This window comes from Nothobranchius furzeri, chromosome 11 (assembly GCF_043380555.1).
Source record: "Nothobranchius furzeri strain GRZ-AD chromosome 11, NfurGRZ-RIMD1, whole genome shotgun sequence".
NCBI classification, from domain to species: domain Eukaryota; kingdom Metazoa; phylum Chordata; class Actinopteri; order Cyprinodontiformes; family Nothobranchiidae; genus Nothobranchius; species Nothobranchius furzeri.
This window is the reverse complement of record NC_091751.1, coordinates 54,154,983-54,179,016: the sequence shown is the minus strand read 5'-3', so window position 1 is coordinate 54,179,016 and position 24,034 is coordinate 54,154,983. Positions and strand designations below refer to the sequence as shown.

Here is a 24,034-nt window from a genome sequence, read left to right as displayed (position 1 = left end):
ATCTCACATTGTAAACCCTTACACTAGATTAGTTATCCTTGTCAGTCTGTAATGTCTCCTTCCATAGACCACACAAGCACAGCACAGATCTGAAGTTTTCTCTGCCACTTCTAATACATTTTCTTGGGAAAATTAAATTTAGAGCAGATCTCCAAAAAGCCCTTTGAAGGTAAAATAAATAAATAAATAAAAAAAATTATATATATATATATATATATATATATATATATATATATATATATATATATATATATATATATATATATATATATATATATATGTAACTGCAGTTGCTGTTTATTTCTTCATTTATTTATTTTCCCATTTGTAAGACACTGGGTTAGTTGTGTTTCCTGTAATTTTATTTTGAAAAGCGACATGAGCTGCTCTGCCAGCCACACCCTTGATTTGATGGATACAAGCCAGGTGTGAGGAACACAGAACCTGGATGAAGTGCTAACAAGCAGACAGCTAATGGACTGCTAAAGAACTAACTAGTAAAAGGACTTAAAGGAAACTAGTAAAAGGACTTAAAGGAAGATGGATTCCCTTTGTGTTTTAAGCAAACAGCCAACGAGGTATTTATTTGTCTTTATTTTATTGCACATTATTGTATATGTTTTAATTGTACTATCCTGTATTTAGTTTCACGGTTTAAGAGAGGTCTAAAGAAAGGAGGACAGAAGAGGTCCACAATGAAAAGACGTCCAATAAACCCGTAAAAGAAATCACTTGCGTCTGTGTTGCTTGGAGGGAATCATAGTGAAACTCGTCTGTTGTCAGCAAACGCCAGTGAAGTAACAAGGACCAGATGATCTTCATCTCTTGGACAACAGTGCATGGACTGGCAGATAAGTGGCCTATTCACACATAATTGAAGAAGACAATAAAGACTTTTGGTGGAAGACTCTTTTGCAACAAGAAACTTGGTTGATGAAAAGATTGCTGATCCAAATTGATGTTACCAGTGATTTGTTTGAGTACATATTGAACTGAAACTTGCTTTATTGTTGCATGTTATCCAAAGGTCAAAGGAAATGTAATTTGTTGCATATTTAATACTTGAAAGGTCAAGGTGTTTCAGTAGAGTGTAACAATTGAGTTTGAAATTCTAAGCAAGTTTATTTCATTCTTAAAATCAACATTTCCTAGCTAGATAATTGTTCAGCCATGTCAGTAAGAAATGAGCCTGCAGATGAGGATGAAGATAGTGCAGAGCCACTACGAGAGGAAGAGCAGCTGCTCAGACGTGGGGCACGCCAACGTACTCTAACAGAGAAGGGCAAGGCACTACAAGAAGAGAAAATTAAAGCTCTTACACAAAGATTTAACTACATTTACAAAAAATGGAAAGCACATGTTAAATTCTTTAAACATTCATCAAAACAGTCCTCAGAGCCTTTATCAGAGGGTCTACTTAATGATATCTTGGGGGAGGTTAAAGGGCTTTGTGCCGACATCCAGCGTGTTTATGAAGATCTGCGCAAACTCTCAACTCCAGATCAAGAAACACGGAGAAGAGTAGATTTGTGTGTGGAGATTTCAAACTTCATCCTTTCTAAAGCTTCACGTCACCTGGAAGGACAAGCGCAGGAAGAGGAGCAGGTTTGGCCAGAAGCTGGCTCCTTTTGGAGCACAAGTAAAAGTGAAACAGAATCCATCACCTCCGTCATGAAGAGCGCCACCTCTGAGCATTCAAAAACTTCTTCAGTAAAGAGGCAAGAAGCAGCTGCGGACGCTGCAGCAAGCCAAGCTGTTCTAAAAGTGTTAAAGGAACAAGAAAGAGAACAGTTGGAATTACATCGCCTGGAAGCAGAAGCCAAGAAGAGGATAGCAGCTCAAGAGGCAGCAGCTAAACAGCGGCGCTTAGAGCAAGAGGAAGAAGAGGTGAGGAGGAGAAAAAAGAAAGAAGAGGAAGAAGCTACAATGACAGCTAAAGTAGAAGAAGAACACACAGCTCTACAAATGGCTCTAGAAGAGAAACGAAGGAGAATCGACCATCTAGAAACCATGAAAGAGCTCAGCGCTGCACAGGCAAGAATGCAGGTATACGATCAAGGATCTGACATTAAGAAAGGGGTCAAGCGACCTATAAGCCATAAGATGGCAGTACATGTTAAGCCATCAAGTCAAACAAGCTGTCAACAATCATCTATACCCCTTGTTCCACAACAACCTCTGAGTTCTTCCTCAAACCAAGACACTGCAGGTTTAGTTAAGCTACTTGCAGATGCTTTAAATGCAAACAGAATTCCACTACCCGAACCTTCAATATTCAGCGGGGATCCGTTGAAATACAGTGATTGGAAGCTGTCGTTCCAAACCTTGATTGATCAAAAGAATATTCAGAATAAAGAAAAGATATACTACCTTCGTAAATATGTTGGTGGACAAGTTAAAAACGCACTAGATGGTTATTTCCTGATTGGAACCGAGTCTGCCTATGTTTCAGCGTGGGAGATCCTGGAGGAGAGATATGGAAACCCATTTACAGTTGCAACAGCATATAGGGATAAACTTCAAGCATGGGCCAAGATTGGACCTAAAGACAGCACCGATCTAAGAGAGTTTGCTGATTTTCTACGGAGCTGCGAAGCCGCCATGGCTCATATCAAGGCACTGGAGATCCTAAATGACTGCAGTGAAAACAGAAAGATTCTGGCAAAGTTACCTGATTGGTTAACTGCAAGATGGAACCGAAAAGTGATGGAAATGGAAGAGGAGAATGGCCAATTCCCTTCTTTCAGTCAGTTTGTAAGATTTCTGACCAGAGAATCAAAAATTGCCTGTAATCCAATAACATCATTGCAATCATTAAAGCTAAGTGATAAATCCAAACAACAAAATGTCAAAGTCAAAACATTAGTCACACGTTCTAATGAAGAAACTATCAACATATGTGTTTTTTGTAAGAAGCATGGACATACTTTGCACACATGCAGAAAGTTTATGCAAGATGAAGTCTCAGACAGAGTTAAATTTGTCAAGGCTGAAAAGTTGTGTTTTGGATGCCTCAACTCAGGTCATTTCTCAAAGAGCTGCAACTGTAGGAGTGTTTGTAATATATGCAATAAGCAACATCCTACTTGTCTGCATGAAGAGCGAGACAAAAGAGAACAAAGGGCAGCACAAGTTAAGCAAAGTCAAGTTCATGAAACTTTTACTCAAGGAAATAATAAAGTCAACCCACAAACAAGGCTAGCAAGAGACATTGTCACAGCTTCTACCTTCAAGGTCAATCAAATTGAAGCTACTTTCCAAACAGCTGCAATAATTCCAGTTTGGCTTTCCTATGCTTCACAGCCAGTTCCGGAAGTGCTTGTTTATGCACTACTAGATTCTCAAAGTGACACAACATTTGTGCTAAGCGATGCAGCTGACTCTTTGGAGGCACCCAAGGAACAAGTGAAGTTGAAGCTTTCTACAATGACATCACAAACTACTACAGTAAGGTCTCAACGAGTAAATAATTTACGAGTTCGGGGTTTCTACTCAAATAAAAGAATCAATTTACCACCAGCCTACACACGCGATTTTATTCCTGCCAACAGAGCTCACATACCAACTGACAAAACTGCAGAGGCTTGGTCCCACCTAGAGCACCTGAAATATGACATAGCACCCCTACAGGACTGTGAGGTAGGCCTGCTTATTGGCTACAACTGCTCACAAGCCTTTCTACCAAGGGAAGTTGTGTCTGGTCAAGACAAAGAGCCCTTTGCTCAACGCACAGATCTTGGATGGAGCATTGTTGGTCATGGCAATCCCTGTGTCGAGTATGGAGATGCAATTGGAATTAGTCATCGTATAGTTGTCCGTCAAGTGAAACCAAAGGTTGACTCTGCTCTCAATCTAAAAGGTGAAGTTCACTATGTGAACAGATCAAAGGTTAAAGAAATTACACCTTCAGACATTATAAAGATTTTTGAGACGGATTTTTCAGAGAAAAATAACGAGGACTGTGTATCTCAAGATGACTTGAAATTCTTGTCCAACCTTAAAGAAAACATAATTCAAAAGAAGGATGGACATCTTGAAATGCCATTGCCATTCAAAGGAGAAAGACCAAGGTTGCCAAACAATAAGATGTGTACTATGCATCGCTTACAGTGTCTGGAAAGGAAGCTAAGAAAGGATAAAACCTATTATAAAGACTATGTGAACTTCATGACTGACATGATTGCTCGGGGAGATGCTGAAAAAATTCCAGAGGAGGAAATCAATAGCAGTCTGGCTTGGTATATTCCACATCATGGAGTCTACCACCCACAAAAACCGGGCAAGATACGGGTTGTATTTGACTGCTCAGCTAAGTTTCATGAAACATCTCTCAATGATCATCTTCTCACTGGACCTGACCTAACAAACAAACTTGTGGGTGTCCTGTGTAGGTTCCGGAAAGACCCAATCGCTGTAATGTGTGATATTGAGAGAATGTTTCACCAGTTTCATGTAAAGGCTGAAGATCGAGATTATCTGCGTTTCTTATGGTGGGAAAATGGTGATTTGGAAACCAAACCATCCATCTACAGGATGAAGGTCCACCTGTTTGGAGCAGTTTCCTCCCCCGGCTGTGCCAACTTTGGCCTGAGACATCTGGCAACTCTAGGGAAAGGTCAGTACTCTGAAAGCACCATACATTTCATAGAAAACAATTTCTATATAGATGATGGTCTTGTAAGTGTTCCTACAGAACAAGAGGCCATTCAACTTGTCAGAGAATCAAGGGAGCTTTGTAACACTGGCAAGTTAAGACTCCACAAGTTTGTTTCAAACAATGATAATGTAATGGCATCCATCCCAGAAGGGGAACGCACTACTGTCAAAAATCGAGACATAAAATTTATTTATTCACACATCGAAAAGGCACTTGGAGTGGAGTGGTGCATCACACATGACACTCAAGTGTAGAGTTGAAGTCAATCCCAGACCAATGACAAGGAGAGGTGTCCTTTCTACTGTAGCCTCAGTGTATGATCCACTCGGATTCATAGCACCTTTTGTTCTTTCTGGAAAGCAGATTCTTCAGCAAATGTGCAAAGATAAGATCAGCTGGGATGATGAGCTTCCAGAAAGTTTAAGATCACGATGGGAGTCATGGGTCAGAGAATTGCCCACTCTAGTTGATATGGAAGTCAAAAGATGCTACTTACCTTCAGACTTTGGAAACATCAAAAGGTATGAACTTCACCACTTCTGTGATGCAAGTACTGTAGGTTATGGTGTATGTACTTACCTCAGAGCTATCAACGAATTCAATGATATCCATTGCGCTTTAGTAATGGGGAAGTCCAGAGTTTCACCAAGTAAAGTAACAACAATGCCGAGACTGGAACTCTCAGCAGCAGTCGTTGCAGTTCGAGTCAGTGACATGCTTCGGAAGGAACTGGAAATTGAAGACCTGAAGGAATACTTCTGGACAGACTCCACAATTGTCTTGGGTTACATAAGAAATGATGCCAGAAGATTTCAAGTATTTGTCGCAAATCGCATACAAAGAATCAAGTCAAGTACAAAGGCCTAGCAATGGGCCTACATTCCATCTGAGGATAACCCAGCAGATCATGCTTCTCGAGGATTGATGGCAAAAGAACTAAGGAAATCCAACTGGTTTTCAGGACCAACATTTCTCTGGCAAAATGAACTACCTGCTTCTAAATACAAGATAGAAGAAGTACAAGATGATGATCCTGAACTCTGCAGGGCTTCAGTGTTTAACACAAAGGCAAAGGAGAGCAGATCACTTTTAGAGCGCTTTGAGAAGTTCTCTGACTGGTCAAGATTAGTAAAAGCTGTTGCCAGATTGAAGAGACGAGTCGCGGAGCACAAAAGGTTGAAACAAAGAACCAATGAGGGTACAAGCTTGGAGGAAAGAAAAGACGCAGAAATTGCTATCGTCAAGCTGGTTCAAAGGGAAGCATTTCCAGATGAGATACAAAGCTTAAAAGCAAAGGAAGGTGTGGTTAAAACCAAGTACGGCAAGCTGAAAGGGTTAAGTCCCACCTTGGATGAAGATGGAGTTGTGAGAGTAGGAGGACGTTTAAATCAATCAGCGTTACATCCTCACATAAAACATCCAGTAATACTACCAAAGGACAGCCATATATCCTCTCTGCTTGTCAAGCATTTTCATGAAAGGATTCATCATCAGGGACGTGGAATGACCGTAAATGAACTCAGAGCAAATGGATGGTGGATCCTAGGAAGCAGTGGCATTGTATCATCACACATCTTTAAATGTGTTAAGTGTCGAAAGTACCGAAGATGTACTGAAACCCAAAAGATGGGTGACTTACCTCAAGACAGAATGGAAACAATGCCTCCATTCACCTACACTGGCATGGATTGCTTTGGACCAATCTATGTAAAAGAGGGAAGAAAAGAGGTTAAAAGGTATGGACTTCTACTCACCTGTTTATGTTCAAGAGCCATACACATCGAAATGCTTGACGATATGACCACTGACGCATTCATCAATGCATTAAGAGCCTTTATTGCTATAAGAGGAAATGTCCGTCTACTTCGATGTGACCAAGGAACCAATTTCATTGGTGCAAAAAGGGAGCTTGCAGAACTCATAAAAGGAATGGAAGAAGAAAGGGTCAAAACTCTAAAATGTGAATTCCTAATGAATCCCCCAGCAGCAAGCCACATGGGTGGGATCTGGGAACGACAGATTAGGACTATTCGAAGTGTTCTCACAAGCATTCTGGACAATTCAGCTCAAAGACTGGACAGTTCATCTCTAAGAACTTTGTTTTATGAAATTATGGCGATTGTCAATAGCCGACCGCTTACAGTTGAGAATTTGAATGATCCATCTGCACCTGAACCTTTAACTCCAAATCACATTCTTACAATGAAGTCAACAATTATTTTTCCTCCACCTGGGCAGTTTGTCAAAGAAGACCTGTATCTGAAAAAAAGGTGGCGCAGAGTCCAGTATTTGGCCAATGAATTTTGGATTCGTTGGAAAAGGGAATATCTGCTGAGTTTACAACAAAGACAAAAATGGCAGAAAACCAGAAGAAACATGAAGGTGAATGACACCGTGCTTTTACAGAACGAGCAGGCACCACGAAATGAATGGAAACTAGCCAGAATAGCCGAGGTCTATCCAGGGTTAGATGAAAAAGTAAGAAAAGTAAGATTGTTGGTTGGTGATACCACATTTGACGGAAAGGGTAAACCTACGACTAAAACAGTGTTCCTTGACAGACCTGTACATAAACTTGTTACATTGATTGAAGCAAATGAAAGTAATTAAGTCTGACCAGCCCCTAAGTTTCCTTAGAAATCCCACACTGGGTTTTGTGTGATTTGGTGGGAGTGTAACTGCAGTTGCTGTTTATTTCTTCATTTATTTATTTTCCCATTTGTAAGACACTGGGTTAGTTGTGTTTCCTGTAATTTTATTTTGAAAAGCGACATGAGCTGCTCTGCCAGCCACACCCTTGATTTGATGGATACAAGCCAGGTGTGAGGAACACAGAACCTGGATGAAGTGCTAACAAGCAGACAGCTAATGGACTGCTAAAGAACTAACTAGTAAAAGGACTTAAAGGAAACTAGTAAAAGGACTTAAAGGAAGATGGATTCCCTTTGTGTTTTAAGCAAACAGCCAACGAGGTATTTATTTGTCTTTATTTTATTGCACATTATTGTATATGTTTTAATTGTACTATCCTGTATTTAGTTTCACGGTTTAAGAGAGGTCTAAAGAAAGGAGGACAGAAGAGGTCCACAATGAAAAGACGTCCAATAAACCCGTAAAAGAAATCACTTGCGTCTGTGTTGCTTGGAGGGAATCATAATATATATATATATATATATATATATATATATATATATATATATATATATATATATTAAAGGAAGATTATTTTGACAGCACATAATTTGGTTTTCTGGGGAAACCACTACAAGGTTTTGAGTTAAGATGACATCGCCACCATCAAACGCGATGACATCATCTCTGCAGAGAGCTTCCGTTCTCCCTGCAGCTGTGAAACGCCTGGCGGAGCACAATTCAAAACAGATCGATCTCAACAAAGTGATGATTGCTGACGTTTTAGGTTCTGTTTAATATGGAAGGAGAACACACACACACACACACACACACACACACACACACACACACACACACACACACACACACACACACACACACACACACACACACACACACACAGTGGTTAAATTTAGATATATTCAACAGCCTACCTCCTGAATGTAACTCATGAATTATCTGAACTGTGTACCCTCTCTCACCTCTCTGTCAAGCCGTGAAAGCACAAAGGTGACTCCCTATGTATCCTGAAACTACAAACACTGACTGCTTCAAGGGTTCCACATTTTGAAGTTTATGCCAAAGATGTAATCTGTGCAAAGTGTGTGCACTAGCACTAAAAAAACGATCAAGTATTTTATCTCTGTTAGTAAACTTAATCTCATGTGCTTTACACTCTGCAGTAACCTTTCTTTTTGGTTTTGTTTTCTTCTGGAGAAACTGATAAAAGCTGGGTTAGCCAAAGCCAGTCCCAGACATTACTAAAAGCTTCAAATCTACCCCTCAGTTTTTAAAACTTTATATAGAAACATTTTTGCAATACTTAAAATAGTTAACATCACTATTTTTCTTCTTCTTATTATTATTATTAGCTCCATTAGCAATGTGGAATACCACTGATTTCCTTTTCAATACCAAGTAAAATTAGCTCCAGTATCTGCGATACTGATACCAATACTTTGTTCAAAGATTTTTTGTTTGAAAAATTAAAACACAAAGTAATATATTCAGATTCTAACTTTGCACAGATACGTCTCAATGAGTATGTTTCTGCCTGGGATTTCATACTTTGGTCAACAACCCTCTCAAATTCTTCACTTTCGTCCAGTGTGTTGCTCTCGGAGAATCATCTACATGTAATATAAATACACTGGGAGCATAAAACGATGGTGTAATTAAATGACTAAAAATAACAGCACAAAAACCAAAACCTGCAGCAGACAGATGTAAATAATTGTTCTGAATTCAGCGACCGTACAAAACATCTGAAACAGCTCCGTTGTCTCGCCTTTTATACCTGGATGACATCTGCCTGAAGCACCAAAGGACTCCAAGAGAGATGTCTGTTTCACGCTAGCAGCTACCTCCTCTGGCCACCTCATCATGACGTCTTTATATTCTGACTCATGATTGATTTATAGATGTTTAATGAGATTTGTGATGTTACCGCAATACCTCACAGTCTTCCTACAATTAACATATTTCTTCATTGCTGCACCAATTACCTCCACACAACTATGTTTACATTCTGCCACGTTCTCTGGCTAACCGTAAGCTTCCAGCTGCAGCACAATCAGAAGGGAGCACAGTGTGCAGTTTAGAGTATTTATACTGTGCCTTATCATGGTTGACAGAAGAAGTTGTTCTGACCAAAGAAAGATAATTTTAGATTATTTCTTTAAAATTATTAAATTTAAAGTACTAAAATGTCAATACTTTAATGAGAGTATTGATTCCAATACATAAATAGCCTGAATCTGTAGTACTGATACTTTAGTATCGATCCGCACATCCCTAAGCTCCAATCATCAACAATTTGACAGGCAGGCTAATCTTTTGGTAAGAGGCCATTTTAACAGGAAAAATGCTGCTGAAATAAACAAAAAGATAAAATGATTATGGTATGATTGAGTAGGAAGTTATGTATCATTAATACCCCACATTATTACCTTAAGATTAATTGCATTGTGTTATAATAAATTATAACAAAGAGAATGATTGTTTTTCAGTGGGGATATTAAAGTGATTAAATTTGATGCTTCATCACTGGCAAAAGTTGCAAATATTTAATCTTCCAACTTATTTTTGTTTAGAGGATGTGAAGCTTCTGTGTTTTCTGTTTAAATGAATTACATTCTAACATAAAAAATAAGTAATCTGGATTTTTTTCTTACTCATAAATGCATATTAGCATTTTAATGCAGTTCTTTGTCCATTATAAGTAAAAGTATAGGTATTATAGGTATGTGGCACTGTGTCACGTTGCAGTTTAGGAGGAGGTTAGGACCCAAGATGCAGATAACACCAGATGACACGAGGCAGGAACGGTTTTAAAGTAAAATCCTTTTTATTAGGATGAGGAAACAAAAAATCCAAAATGGGCAGGAAGCCAAAAACCAAAGTCCTGAACATCAAGGAGACGAAAGCTCACATAGAGCACAAACCAAGAGACTAGGCACAAAAGCTCACATAGAGCACAAAACAACGCTGACACAAAACAATGGACCGACAAGACATTGAGACACAGACAGGGCTTTATACACTTGGGAGGATGAGAGGGAGATGACCTGCAGGTGTGTGGGGAGAGAGACCAGGTGAACAGAGAAGGGAAGTAATCAGGGAAGAAACTAACATGACCTTAGAGTAAAAAACCTAAAGACAAGAAGAGGCAGCAAAATAACTAATATCCTAAGGGATAGGAAAACTACAAAAAACCTGTGGGAAAACATACTAAAGAGACTAATAAAATGAGAAGCTGAACCTATAAAAAACTGCAGAGGGGTGACTGGGGAAGACAGAAGGAACACAGGACCTGGGAGGGAATATCTGGAGGGCAGAAGACCAGGGGACACATGAGGAACACTAAGGCCTAGTCCACACGTAGCTGGGTTTTTAAAAAAATGAATATCCGCCCCTCCAAAAACTTGCATCCACACCACCTCGTTTAAAAAAAACTGTTCACACGTACCCGGATAAATACGTTGTTAAGGACATGCCAGACCTGTAGGCGGCAGTACTTCCCCCGTTCTTAACCTCGTCCTTCGTCTGTGGTCTTCCGCAAGGAGCAGTAATTCCGCTTGCAAAAACAAACAAGCAAAAAGCGCTCGGACAATTGATAAAGCAAGCGCAGCTCTGAGGGAATCCATGCTGTCGGCTAGTGTAAACACAGGTCGCACACGTGATGTCAGCATTTTTTTGTCACGGAAAGTGACGTTGCAGACCTTAAAACTCCGTTTTTTTCTGTCCACACGCAGACACCCAAAACAGAGAAAACGCAGATCTTCACTTTGGCCGGAGTTTTTAAAAAGACCCATTTTCGTGTGAAAAAACTCCGTTTTCGTGTGGATGACAGGCCAAAACGTAGAAAAATATCTACGTTTTGGCAGATCCCCGGCTACGTGTGGACAGGGCCAAAGAGAGACATAAGAGGGATTCTTAGAGGGGAATGGAGCACACAAGGAGACACATGAGGGAGACGCAGACACAGACCATGACACACTGTTAGATGTAACATCACCCACTGTGTGTAACCTAGTCCTACCTCTGAATTAACAGGCAAGAAACATTTTGACAATAATGGTGAGAAAAAAAATATAAAAAGAAACACTTTACAAGATTGGTAATGATGTTTAATATCTTAGAACACTAACTGGTGCAAAAGTGTTTCATAAATTCATGTAAAAAAATAGCTTTCATGATGTATCAGCGAGAACCAGTCATTATTCAAGAGAGTTAACTCAAAGTTTCCACATCAAATCAAATCAAAGCTTTATTTATAAAGCGCCTTCCGCAACCCTGTCAGGAAGCCCAAGGCGCTGAACACTGTACAGTACAATGTTAAATAAAGTGAATAAATCAGAAAATAAAAGCAATTCAAATTACAGATTACAAATTACAAAAAAGGTGAAACATTCTAGTAGAAGACAAATGTGTAAAACAAGGGAAAAATTGAACCAATGAAAACTGTGAGATAAAATCAACATAAAAGAGGGCCAAATTCAAACATGTTCAGGAAACGCCAAGCGGAGGAGGTGGGTTTTTAGGCAGCTCTTGAAGACTGGCAGAGATGGGGACAGCCTAACTGTGAGGGTGGCAACTGGTTCCATAGTGACGGTGCTAGGACTGAGAAAGCCCGGTCCCTGCGAGTACAACACCTAGAACGAGGGACAACGAGCAGGCCTTGGTCAGAGGAGCGCAAAGCGCGTGATGGGGAATGTCTGTTCAGGAGCGTGGCTAGATAGGGGGGAGCACCACCCTGGAAGAAATTAAAAACAAAGATGAGGAGTCTGAAGTGTGAATGATAGCAAACCGGAAGCCAGTGCAGGAAGGCCAGAACTGGACTGATGTGGTCCCGTTTCCTGGTCCCAGTAAGGAACCTGGCTGTGCTGTTCTGCACAACCTGTAGGCGACGCAGTGAGGACTGACACAGCCCTGCATATAGAGAGCTGCAGTAATCAAGCCTAGAAATTACAAAAGCATGGAGTACCCGCTCCAGGTGGGCTCTTGACAGCATGGGCTTGATTTTTGCAAGGCGTCTCAGGTGAAAGAAACTGGACCGGATCACAGAGTTGATGTGAGCATCAAATTTAATTCCAGCATCAATTTTCTCCCCCAAACTGGTCACAACTGGTTTTGAGTATGGAGAAAGAGGCCCAAGATCAACATAACGATCCACATTCCTGCTGTTGGGGTGAAAAACAATGAGCTCTGTCTTTCCCTCATTCAGATGCAGAACGTTGGCCATTAGCCAAGACTTCACCTCGTTAATGCAGGACACAAAGGACTGGATAGAGTGACCTTTCTCCTGACACAATGGAGAGTAAATCTGGCAATCGTCAGCATAGAGATGGAATGATAGGCCATGTTTATGAAAGATTGACCCCAGAGGTAGCAGATAAATGGCAAACAAAAGAGGACCAAGGATCGACCCCTGCGGGACCCCCCCCAGCGGAGCCCCTCCCAAGAAGAAAAAACATCACCCAGTTTAACACAGAATGTCCTGTTGTGGAGATACGATCTAAACCAATCCAGAGCTGACCCTTTGATCCCAACCCATCGTTCCAAGCGATCCAGTAGAATCGCGTGGTCAACTGTGTCGAAGGCTGCTGTCAGGTCTAACAACAGAAGCACCACAGATGTACCCTGATCTAGTGATAGATGTCATTTAGGACCCTCAGTAGAGCCGACTCTGTGCTATGGCCAGACCTGAACCCTGATTGGAAAACCTCAAACAGATCAGAGTCAGCTAAATGTGAGACCAGCTGCTGATAAACGACTTTCTCAAGCAGTTTTGATGTAAAAGGCAGGGTAGAGATAGGCCTGTAATTTTCGATCACAGAGACATCAGCACGAGGTTTCTTCAGGGTCGGCCGAATAACTGCTGCTTTCAAAGCAGCTGGGGCCACACCTGTGCTGAGGCTCCCATTGATAATCTGACCAAGTGAAGGGCCAAGGCACAGAAAGGCAGCCTTCCAGAGGCGAGGCGGCAGAACGTCAAGTGGAGAGCCAGATGGCTTCTGCCTCGCAACAAGCTTACTCAGCTCAGAATATGAAACAGTATTGAGGGAGCTCAGGGTGGGTGGTGATGGAGGAACTGGAACCGGGTCAACAGAGTTACCAGAAATAGCTGCTCTAATGCCTGACACTTTATCAACAAAGAATCTGTGAAAAGCTTCAGAGTTTCCAGCAGCTGTAGGAGACATGAAGCTAGGTTCCTGATACACCAGAACAGAGTTTAGTGTTTTGTAGAGAATCTTAGGATTATTGGAGTTTGTTTCAATGATGTCTGCAAAATAGGCCATTCTGGCAGCCCTCACAGCATCCTGATAAGCAACCAGAGATGCTCTGAACAACTCACACGAGACCTGTAGGCCATCCTTTTTCCACTTTCTCTCAGAGGATCTACATGCCTGCCTACATAGTCAGCATCCATATTTAGAAAAAAAATCAAGGCAGGTTGAAGAAATGATTTTAGGGCTGTGGCGTTAACCACATCAATCATTATACTTGACACTTTTACTAGAAGACCAGCCACTAAGCATTTACATCCTGTGTAACCTGGCTGCCTGTTGAAAAACAAAGATGGGAGGATTTAACATGTATTCTCATTTTCATTTGCAGCAACGACCACATGTCCTCTGTGGAGGGCCCTGTCCCTGGTGACCCTTCTCTGTGCTGCATCACGTTGTGTAAGCTCCACGGACAGCCAGCCTGACCACCCAAACTCTCAAAATGGGATCACCTTCAGCCATGTCTATAAAATTGACACCCCAGGAAGCTCCAGCTGTACAACGCAGGATGAGACAGGTCTTCCAGGAAAAGATATTAAAAAATAAAGAGTCGTTTGGAAGCAATTCCAGACAAAGAAGGATTGATACATCACATATTTTCTGTGCAAATATGACGTTTAAGACATCAAGATTAAGTATCTTAATATGATTTCCATATTTCTATTGTAGGTCTGCAGAAAGACACTACCATAAATGGAGAAAATGACATTGTCTTCAAACACAATATAATGCTACAGACACCCAAGTGTGCATGTGAGGAGTCAGATAGCTTTAAGAAGCTGCTGCACAGAGTCAATGGACTGGAAGAGGAGGTCAACTATCTGATAACTCAGTGCACACAGGGATGCTGTGGAGCAGGTGGTGCCGTAGGTAAGCCACAAACAACAGAGATAAGCTAAGACAGAAACTTAGCAAACAGGCTACAATTTTAGATAGCATGTTAAATTTTATTTTCTGATATATGATGTGTAGATTTGTAATCAATACAAGAAAAGCTATAAAAAGTGCACTTTTCTTGTATTCTTCAAAGGTGTGGACACTAGCTGCACCGGCCATGGTACCTACCAACAGGCTACTTGCAGCTGTCTCTGTTACCCAGGCTGGGAAGGGCCAGATTGCTCTTTGTCCTCCTGTCCCGATGAGTGCAACGACAACGGCCGATGCGTGGATGGGAAATGTGTGTGCCATGAGGGCTATACAGGGGAAGACTGCAGCCTGCTAGCATGTCCAGGCAACTGTAACGATAAGGGACAGTGTGTGGATGGGAAATGTGTGTGCCATGAGGGCTATACAGGGGAAGACTGCAGCCTGCTAGCATGTCCAGACAACTGTAACGATAAGGGACAGTGTGTGGATTGGAAATGTGTGTGCCATGAGGGCTATACAGGGGAAGACTGCAGCCTGCTAGCATGTCCAAACAACTGTAACGATAAGGGACAGTGTGTGGATGGGAAATGTGTGTGCCATGAGGGCTATACAGGAGAAGACTGCAGCCTGCTAGCATGTCCAGGCAACTGCGATGATAAGGGACGTTGTGTGGATGGTAAATGTGTGTGCCATGAGGGCTATACAGGAGAAGACTGCAGCCTGCTAGCATGTCCAGGCAACTGTAACGACAAGGGACGGTGTGTTGATGGTAAATGTGTGTGCCATGAAGGCTATACAGGAGAAGACTGTAGCCTGCTAACATGTCCAGGCAACTGTAACAATAAGGGACAGTGTGTGGATGGTAAATGTGTGTGCCATGAGGGCTATACAGGAGAAGACTGCAGCCTGCTAGCATGTCCAGGCAACTGTAACGATAAGGGACGGTGTGTGGATGGTAAATGTGTGTGCCATGAGGGCTATACAGGGGAAGACTGCAGCCTGCTAGCATGTCCAGGCAACTGTAACGATAAGGGACGGTGTGTGGATGGTAAATGTGTGTGCCATGAAGGCTATACAGGGGAAGACTGCAGCCTGCTAGCATGTCCAGGCAACTGCAACGATAAGGGACGGTGTGTGGATGGTAAATGTGTGTGCCATGAGGGCTATACAGGAGAAGACTGTAGCCTGCTAGCATGTCCAGGCAACTGTAACGATAAGGGACGGTGTGTGGATGGTAAATGTGTGTGCCATGAAGGCTATACAGGAGAAGACTGCAGCCTGCTAGCATGTCCAGGCAACTGTAACGATAAGGGACGGTGTGTGGATGGTAAATGTGTGTGCCATGAAGGCTATACAGGAGAAGACTGCAGCCTGCTAGCATGTCCAGGCAACTGTAACGATAAGGGACGGTGTGTGGATGGGAAATGTGTGTGCCATGAGGGCTATACAGGGGAAGACTGCAGCCTGCTAGCATGTCCAGGCAACTGTAACGATAAGGGACGGTGTGTGGATGAGAAATGTGTGTGCCATGAAGGCTATACAGGGGAAGACTGCAGCCTGCTAGCATGTCCAGGCAACTGTAACGATAAGGGACGGTGTGTGGATGGGAAATGTGTGTGCCATGAAGGCTATACAGGGGAAGACTGCAACCTGCTAGCATGTCCAGGCAACTGTAACGATAAGGGACGGTGTGTGGATGGGAAATGTGTGTGCCATGAAGGCTATACAGGGGAAGACTGCAGCCTGCTAGCATGTCCAGGCAACTGTAACGATAAGGGACGGTGTGTGGATTGGAAATGTGTGTGCCATGAAGGCTATACAGGGGAAGACTGCAACCTGCTAGCATGTCCAGGCAACTGTAACGATAAGGGGCGATGTGTGGATGGGAAATGTGTGTGCCATGAAGGCTATACAGGGGAAGACTGCAACCTGCTAGCATGTCCAGGCAACTGTAACGATAAGGGACGGTGTGTGGATGGGAAATGTGTGTGCCATGAAGGCTATACAGGGGAAGACTGCAGCCTGCTAGCATGTCCAGGCAACTGTAACGATAAGGGACGGTGTGTGGATGGGAAATGTGTGTGCCATGAAGGCTATACAGGGGAAGACTGCAACCTGCTAGCATGTCCAGGCAACTGTAAAGATAAGGGACGGTGTGTGGACTGCAGCAGCAACGGGCAGTGCGTGAATGGCCAGTGCATCTGCAAGGATGGCTTTTATGGGGAAGACTGTTCTTTAGGTAAGGCTGGAGATTTTAGCATTTGTCTCAAATTTAATTGCAAGAAAGTGACAGAGGGTTTGGTTCCCTCAAAATAATTTCTCTGACTTTCAAAACTAACATTCTTGGCTTGCTCTGAAACCAACCTCTCCACTCAATTCCCAACTGAAAAAAAAGATGTACATATTTTCAACCAAAGAATATCTCAATGATGTCAAGATTTGGATTCAATACCAGACAAAAGAGAGCGATAAATGTTTAAAGTGATTTATTAGCAACATTTAAATTGGATCATTGAGAGGAATAAACTGTGATCTAATGTTGTTTTGGCAGACTGACTGAAATGAGCAAACAGGCAGGAAACTGATGTATTGGAAGCATTGACAACAGTCAGAGTGACAAGCAGGATCACAGGAATATAACCAGAAGCCTGAGTGAATTTTAAAAATGGCCTTAATGTTACAAACATACTATAAACATAATATTTTAGACATTGCACAATCTTGTTTGACTCAAACAAAACAGAATCAGCACTTTTACATTTGGATGAAGCATTTTAGCCAGGCGTGGTGATTATTGTGTTGTTTTTGTACTACTGGATCTTGCAGCAGCTTTTAAAGACCATGACAATTTCCTCTCACATTTGGAGCAGGGAATAGGTATTACAGGCACAACTCTAGAACATTTTTCCTAATAGATTCAGCAGTCTTGTGTGGTCCCCTGCTGATTTCCTATTTGAGGTACAACAGGGTTTTGTTTTGGGACCTCTTCTATTCTCTCCTTATGAGCTTCCTCTAGGTTCAATAATCAGGGAGGACAACATCTCTTTTCTTTGTTATGCTGACAACACTAATATTTCTCTTTCTAATATTTCTGTTCTTAGCAATATTTCTGTTCACTAGCAATTTTGCTAGTTTTATACTTTTACTCATGTCTAATTATCTTTATTATCTCTAGCTTTCTTCAACCCCCTAAGGCACTTTTCAGCATAACCCCTTCTTTCCACCGGAGCCGTCAGCAGCACGTTACTGCAGCAGCATGTCATAGCTGCTGATAGGAACCCCTGTGGTCAACAGAACCTTTTCCACCAGAGCCATCAGTAGCGCGAGTCGGCCGCGTCTCAGGAGCAGCTTGTCGCGGCCTTTACGCGCCGGTTCTATTTTCTACGTGCAACGCCTCTGAAACAGGTCAATTTCGACAATTTTGGGGAAGGAAAGACTGGAAATTGGACGTGGAAATGGAGCGAAGCTCCCGAGATTTTCAGAATAAAGGAACATACTGCCTTCCGGTTACTTTACTTAAAAAAAAGGCTACTAACTGTGCGGCCCCGTAAGAAGTTATCATCTAGCTAGCAGTCTCCTTTGTTTTTCAGGTCCGTATTGGCGATTATAAAATGGACAGAACATAAAACACAAACCTTTTGGAGCCATGTTGTAGTTTTCTCCTGCTTGTTGTTGTGTTTACTGACGGTCACTCGTGTGACTTCGTGCTCGGTCGGTGACAGCTGCTCCCCTGCTGCTTTGCGTCTCGTGGGAAGGGCCAAGAAGCAGCTTACGCGAGCAAGACGTGCTGCTGCAGTAACGTGCTGCTGACGGCTCCGGTGGAAAGAAGGGGTAAGTCACCCATATCCACACACTTCTAAGAGATAATGTTTGATTTAGTTTTAGGCTGTTTGACTTACCTTCGACTTTTGGAACACCTTATGCAAAAAGTTGGATTGGATTAGAAACAATAACATGGTGGGAAATTTTAAGACATTCAGGGAAAGAGATGCCATTAGATCAAAAGAAGAAGAGAGAGTCATGTCAGATAACTGCTAGGAATGTCATCTGCACTTTTTAAAAAAGATGGAGGACAGAAAAATAGATGGAGAGACCAAACAAAACAGAAAACCAAAAACAAAAGAAACAAAAGAGAAAACCATAACAGCCTCCTGTGAAAGAAACAGCAGGAGCTCAGGATAAATTGTCTGATATAATCCTGCTACTCCATTCTTTTTATTTGAAAACAGAAATAATGGAACTTTGAGAAATAAATGCTACATAGTCTGTCAAAAGTATTTTCATCTGTCGATGCATCAAAGCAGAATCAATACATGCCAGGCGTCTCAGAATCGGTGCTCTGTGGGCATGTCTCCCCTGGCATCAGATGCACCACAGGCAGCTACTTCTGACAGAGGTCTGAGATCTGTTCTTCATGAGTGTCTGACAGTGACGACTGCTGTGGATTCACGACCCTTTAATAAACAACATCCAAACTTTAGAATCATCCCATATGAGGAAGAAGTATATCGACAAAGCTTTGAAAGAAGAGGCAATGTGTTTTTTCTACCGATAATTTCTGGGAATTGTGTTCAGATGGTGTTAATATTGGCGGCTTTGTATCAAAATGAGTCTAAAGTACATAGGGTCTAGCGTCTTTGGGGATGCCATATTAGATGCCATGTTTCCTTCTGGTCCTGTGCCTGTCGGTGATATCAAACTAGATGATTGGCTGGATGTATGCCTTACAGAAGTTACGTCACCACGTTTAAAAAGATTTAGACAGTAAGAAACGCAAATTTAAAAACAAACTGCTAAATTCTTTCAAAACATGTGAAAGAACAGAATCGAAAAAGAAATGCAATATATTTTCAGCCGATCTGTATTGCATGTCTTCTAACAAGGGACTTATAGCGCTTTGTGTCCCTTCACTGCAACAACACTGTAAAGTGGGAATGTTGAGAATAGGGACTGCGCTCTCACAATTCATGTATTTATTACACCACTTCAGACCCTCATTTGCCTGATTTATGAGTATTTTAAACAAACAAAGTACATTTGCATACCCTCAATGGAGCCTTTCCTGCAGCTAAAAGGTATAAATCCAAGAAGAGACATATATTGCAAAAACTTAGGGAGTCATCTGTTTACAATATATGGCAAGTGTAATGACTAATGAAAAACGCAAAATGAATATTGATGAGATGAAAGAAGACAGGACAGAGATTAAACCATAAAGGAAAAGTGCCAATTAAGTTTCAATTTGTTGGAAATGATCTATAATTATTATGTTTCCATAAATAAGAAAATTACTTTTTGTCATAAAACCAAAATATTTAAGCTGTAAATATTTTCGGTTTCACTTAAGATGTGTTAAACATAAAGAAAACATAAAATGTTTCAAAATTAAAAATAAGGCTCACCCTCGAACACCATTGGTAATAAGTAACCTGTTACCAGTTGGTAATATGAGAAAATAAGTACTATTATCTCTGCATTAAAGCCATACTATGCAACTTTTTAAATTTTTAAAGTAATTTTCTTGAGCCAGTAGGCCTGTGTGCTAAAATGACCCTCTACAGCAGAAGTATTAAATTCTGGGCCTGGAGGGCCAGTATCCAGCAGGTGTTAGTTTTAACCCTGTTTCAACACACAGGTAATTAACAGGCTTCTGCAGAGCCCGATGAGTTGCTGCACAGGTGATTCAACCACTGAATCAGGTGTGTTTCAACAGAGGGACCACTAAAATGTGCTGGATACTGGCCCTCCAGGACTTGAATACCCCGGCCTTACAGGGTTAATGAAATATCACTCAGACCCCCACCGCCCTCTGTGGCCAGAATATCACATTTGCAACTTCGGACTGTCGGGCCGCCACCTGTTGGACTTAGAAAAAAATAGAGCTGGCAAACCTGGTGCTGCAGTATGGTTCTAGCAAATTTCCTCCATGTTTTAGATCATGAACACAGCTGATTTGTTTAATTTAGTGATAGATCACTCCTGGAGACACTAATGAAGGCCGGGGAGAGATTTCCGCTGTTAGATTATGGTGTTAAAAAGAAGCGAGGAGATACATTTAATTTTTTGGTTTGACCACAGAGAATGAATAACACTAGGGGGTGCTAAAGGCAAGCAAAACTGTCAAGTGTGCCTTTAATGACAGCTACATTTGAAATACTCACTTCAGTATATACAACTGTGCAGTTTTATTTAGATATTGTGAAAAACAAACATTTGAGTAGGTTGATACAGAAGACGCTGTCACAAGCATAAAACACATTCAACCAAAGTGAGTGATGTGGTTGAATCTGACATGGTCTGGGGAACGAGTTTAACCCAAGGCATGCAGAATCACACTCTCACACAGATCTCAGGGTAGAATAATGTTTTATTAATAAAACGGGAACTCAGGGCGCACTGGAAAAGACCAGTGGAGGTAGAAAACGGGAGCGCAGCGTTGGGAGCTGGTAGGATAGGAGCAAGGGAGGGTAGGTTGGGTGCCGGGGTGAATCCACGAGGGGAGTGTCCAGGAGAGGGAGCGAGAGGAGAGCAGGAGAGCGGGCTGACCGGGAGGGGAGGAGAACGGTGGGAGCTGCGTCCGGAGGTCTTACGGGCACAGGTGAGTAATCCAGGGAAGGCTCGGAAATCCAAGATGCTCTCCAGTGGAGTCACGGGAAACCAGAAGTTTTATCCAAAGGAGTCACAGAAGTCCAAAGGTTATCCAGAAGAGTCTCAGAGGGAATCCAAAAACAATACAAAGACCTGGGAGGCAGGTAAGTCAGGTAAAATTCCAAAAACTGTCTCAAAATACTTAGAATCACTAGAGGTATATCCAAGAGTCACAAAGGGCTGGAAACTACCGAGTTGTAGTTAATCATCTGGCGAAGTGATGTGTTCTCCTCCTCCTTAAATAGCTGGACCCGCTGACTGCCAATGTGCTGCAGCTGGAGCCTCCCTCTCCTGAAACACAACAGCTCAAAAATGGGGAAAATGAGAGGAGTACTCACCCCGGCACATGACAGAATCTGTCACATGAAAACCAAACTCTTCTGCCCTTCTGAATTGCAAAAAGACATGCTAACAAAGAGAATAACTTTAGTAAAGTGCAAACAAACAACATAACGATAAGATATATATTTAAAATACAAGCAATAATTGACAATAAATATGTTTGATTTATTGTTTCAAAGCCACATTATGATGAGTCATTGTTCTACTGTTTTGCAGTCAACATTCTAACAGAACAAAAAGGATGAAGGCATCTACGTAATAAGCATGATGCTCTAAAGTCTTCTTTTCTTTCTTATGTTTTCGTATCTGCTTTTTCATACGCACAGCTCCTGATCCTGTCTATGGTGTCATTGCAATCATCAGACATTTATTTTGCTGCGTTCGTTAGCTTGCTACATTAGCTAGCCTCTTCAAACTGCTCAGGTGCATCAAAACTCAAGAGGTTGAAGCATGCCCTCTTGTTGTTTTCCTGCATGTGTTTATAGCTGTAAATAGGCTTAAAGGTTTATTTTGTTTTCCTGTGACTTATTTCTAAAACCAAACTTATGCATCCGCCTGAATTAAGCTGAAGTGATCATTTGAGTTACTTCTGTGGAATTCAAAGCATTCCTCTAAAGTTATTTCAGATCAAGCAGCTGAAGACGATTTTTCAGCGAGCTGACCCGTGACCATGACATCTTTGACAACTAAACAAGTCGTGACATCAGGTCACAAAATACCACATGACAATAACAACTTCTATCAATCTTTGGAGCTCAGTTCTGCTTTTTTAACCTGCAGGAAAAATCATCACCTTTCCTGCTAAATAATCTGTTCACCCACCTACTTAAGGTGAACTGCCTCAGGACTGAATAACAAAATTGCATTCTGAAGCCGTGACGCGAACATTTGCCGTAAACATAGACCTACACAGACAGGCTAGAAGAGTTACTTCTGCTTAAAATAACTCCACAGATTCCTACTTTTGTCTTAGACTATTGTGCAATTTTACTCATCTCTGAATGTAATAATTTAATCTATGATTGATTGATTTGCATTTACGTTTTGTGTAAACAAAGGTCTATTATTTCTGTTTTTGAGCCAGAGTTTCTGAAACGGCAAATAAGAAGATAAATGGTTGAGGCAGTAGCAGGTCGTCAAGGTCAAATATTTGCTCTTTCACTTTGTTTTGCTCTGCAGACAGACCTGCAGCTTCATGTAGGTGAACCAGATCGAACATCAATACAAAGTCAGGCTAGAAAAGAAACATAGGACGCAAAAGTACTCCATGTTGTTTTAAAGTGTTAGCAAATGTAATAGAGATGTGGAAAGAGGAGCACAAAGAACATTATTTTATGAGGCTGTTATTTAATTTCAATGGATGTCAATCTACATTTAGTGATGCTAGCAGCTCTTAGACCAGTTTAATGTAAAATGTCTCTTAAGTTTTTAATATCAGTTATTAAAGGTGTGGAACACTGAAAAACAATTTTTTATAATTGTTCACTCAGAGTTTTTCACACAGACTGAAAATATAGGTTTCGTCCCGGCTGTATTAGCCTCTGGTAGAAAATAGATGATGAAACGTTAAGATTAGAAAACGCTGACGGCTCTCCGTCAAGCGGTCGCTTATCTTGGCTGGCAACAGGGAACATTGTTGTTGGTTAGCATCCAGGAAAAAGCATTGAACATCTTGGCTAGCAGAAGCTAAGTGTTAGTATTAGCAACTCAACTACACAACAGAAGCTCCTCCAGGCTTGTGTTATTTATGGCGATAAAACATCCATGTCGCAGAGCAAACAAAGTTAGTGGTTGAGTCGCTGTTATCCAATCAGAGGAAAGATGTCCAAATATCAGAAAGTAAGATTTCAAATCTTGCTGTCTGCTACCACTTTCTGTTGCAGCAGGCTTGTCCATGCTGATCCAGATATTTCTGGGCTTTTAAAAAAATTTTTTTTAGCTTCTTGGCACTAGAAACCACTACAAATGTATTGATTAAACAAGTGTCCAACACCTTTGATGATGCTCTTTCCTTTCAATTCAAGTCATTCTTAGCTTAGATTCACACCAGTCCACGTTTTGAACTTAAATTGTTCATTTATTTCTTCTACCTGGTTTCCCATGTTATTTACAGTACAGACCGAAAGTTTGGACACACCTCATTCAATGTGTTGTCTTTATTTTCATGACCATTTACATTCTCCCTAAAGGCAACAAAACTATGAATGAACACATGTGGAGTTATGTACTTGACCAAAAAAGGTGAAATAACTGAAAACATGTTTTATATTCTATTTTCTTTAAAATAGCCACCCTTTGCTCTGATTACTTCTTTGTATACTCTTGGCATTGTCTTGATGAGCTTCAGGAGGTAGTCACCTGAAATGGTTTTCCAACAGTCTTGAAGGAGTTCCCAGAGGTGTTTAGCACTTGTTGGTCCATTTGTAAGTGGTCATGGTCATGAAAATAAGGAAAACAGATGGAATGAGAAGGTGTGTCCAAACTTTTGGCCTGTACTGTAAAACAAAAGTTTGTTGATTTGTTTTGCAAGCAACGGGGGATTTAAATGCTCCTGTGTGGAGGGACATTTCATGAAAAACATCAGACTGGTGGACCACAG

At 41.4% G+C, this 24,034-nt stretch overlaps 2 protein-coding genes across 2 annotated transcripts in view; both read left to right on the top strand.

The window, feature by feature from the left end:
* LOC107383986 (tenascin) overlaps positions 1 to 24,034 on the top strand; it is a 60,729-nt gene that overhangs the window by 15,380 nt on the left and 21,315 nt on the right. Inside the window, exons 3-5 of the mRNA XM_015956962.3 lie at positions 13,910 to 14,095; positions 14,248 to 14,448; positions 14,609 to 16,684. Coding sequence (XP_015812448.3) covers positions 13,910 to 14,095; positions 14,248 to 14,448; positions 14,609 to 16,684 — 2,463 coding nt within the window. The remainder of the gene's footprint in view (positions 1 to 13,909; positions 14,096 to 14,247; positions 14,449 to 14,608; positions 16,685 to 24,034) is intronic.
* Positions 286 to 4,916, top strand: LOC129161119 (uncharacterized). Its single transcript, XM_054738150.2, has 2 exons — positions 286 to 578; positions 646 to 4,916. Exon 2 carries the CDS (start codon positions 1,171 to 1,173, stop codon positions 4,909 to 4,911), a length of 3,741 nt encoding a protein of 1,246 aa, XP_054594125.2. The 5' UTR covers positions 286 to 578; positions 646 to 1,170; the 3' UTR covers positions 4,912 to 4,916.

Coding starts and splice junctions, on each gene's coding strand:
- LOC129161119 (XM_054738150.2), top strand. CDS start 1,171: ATGTCAGTAAGAAATGAGCCTGCAGATGAGGATGAAGATAGTGCAGAG.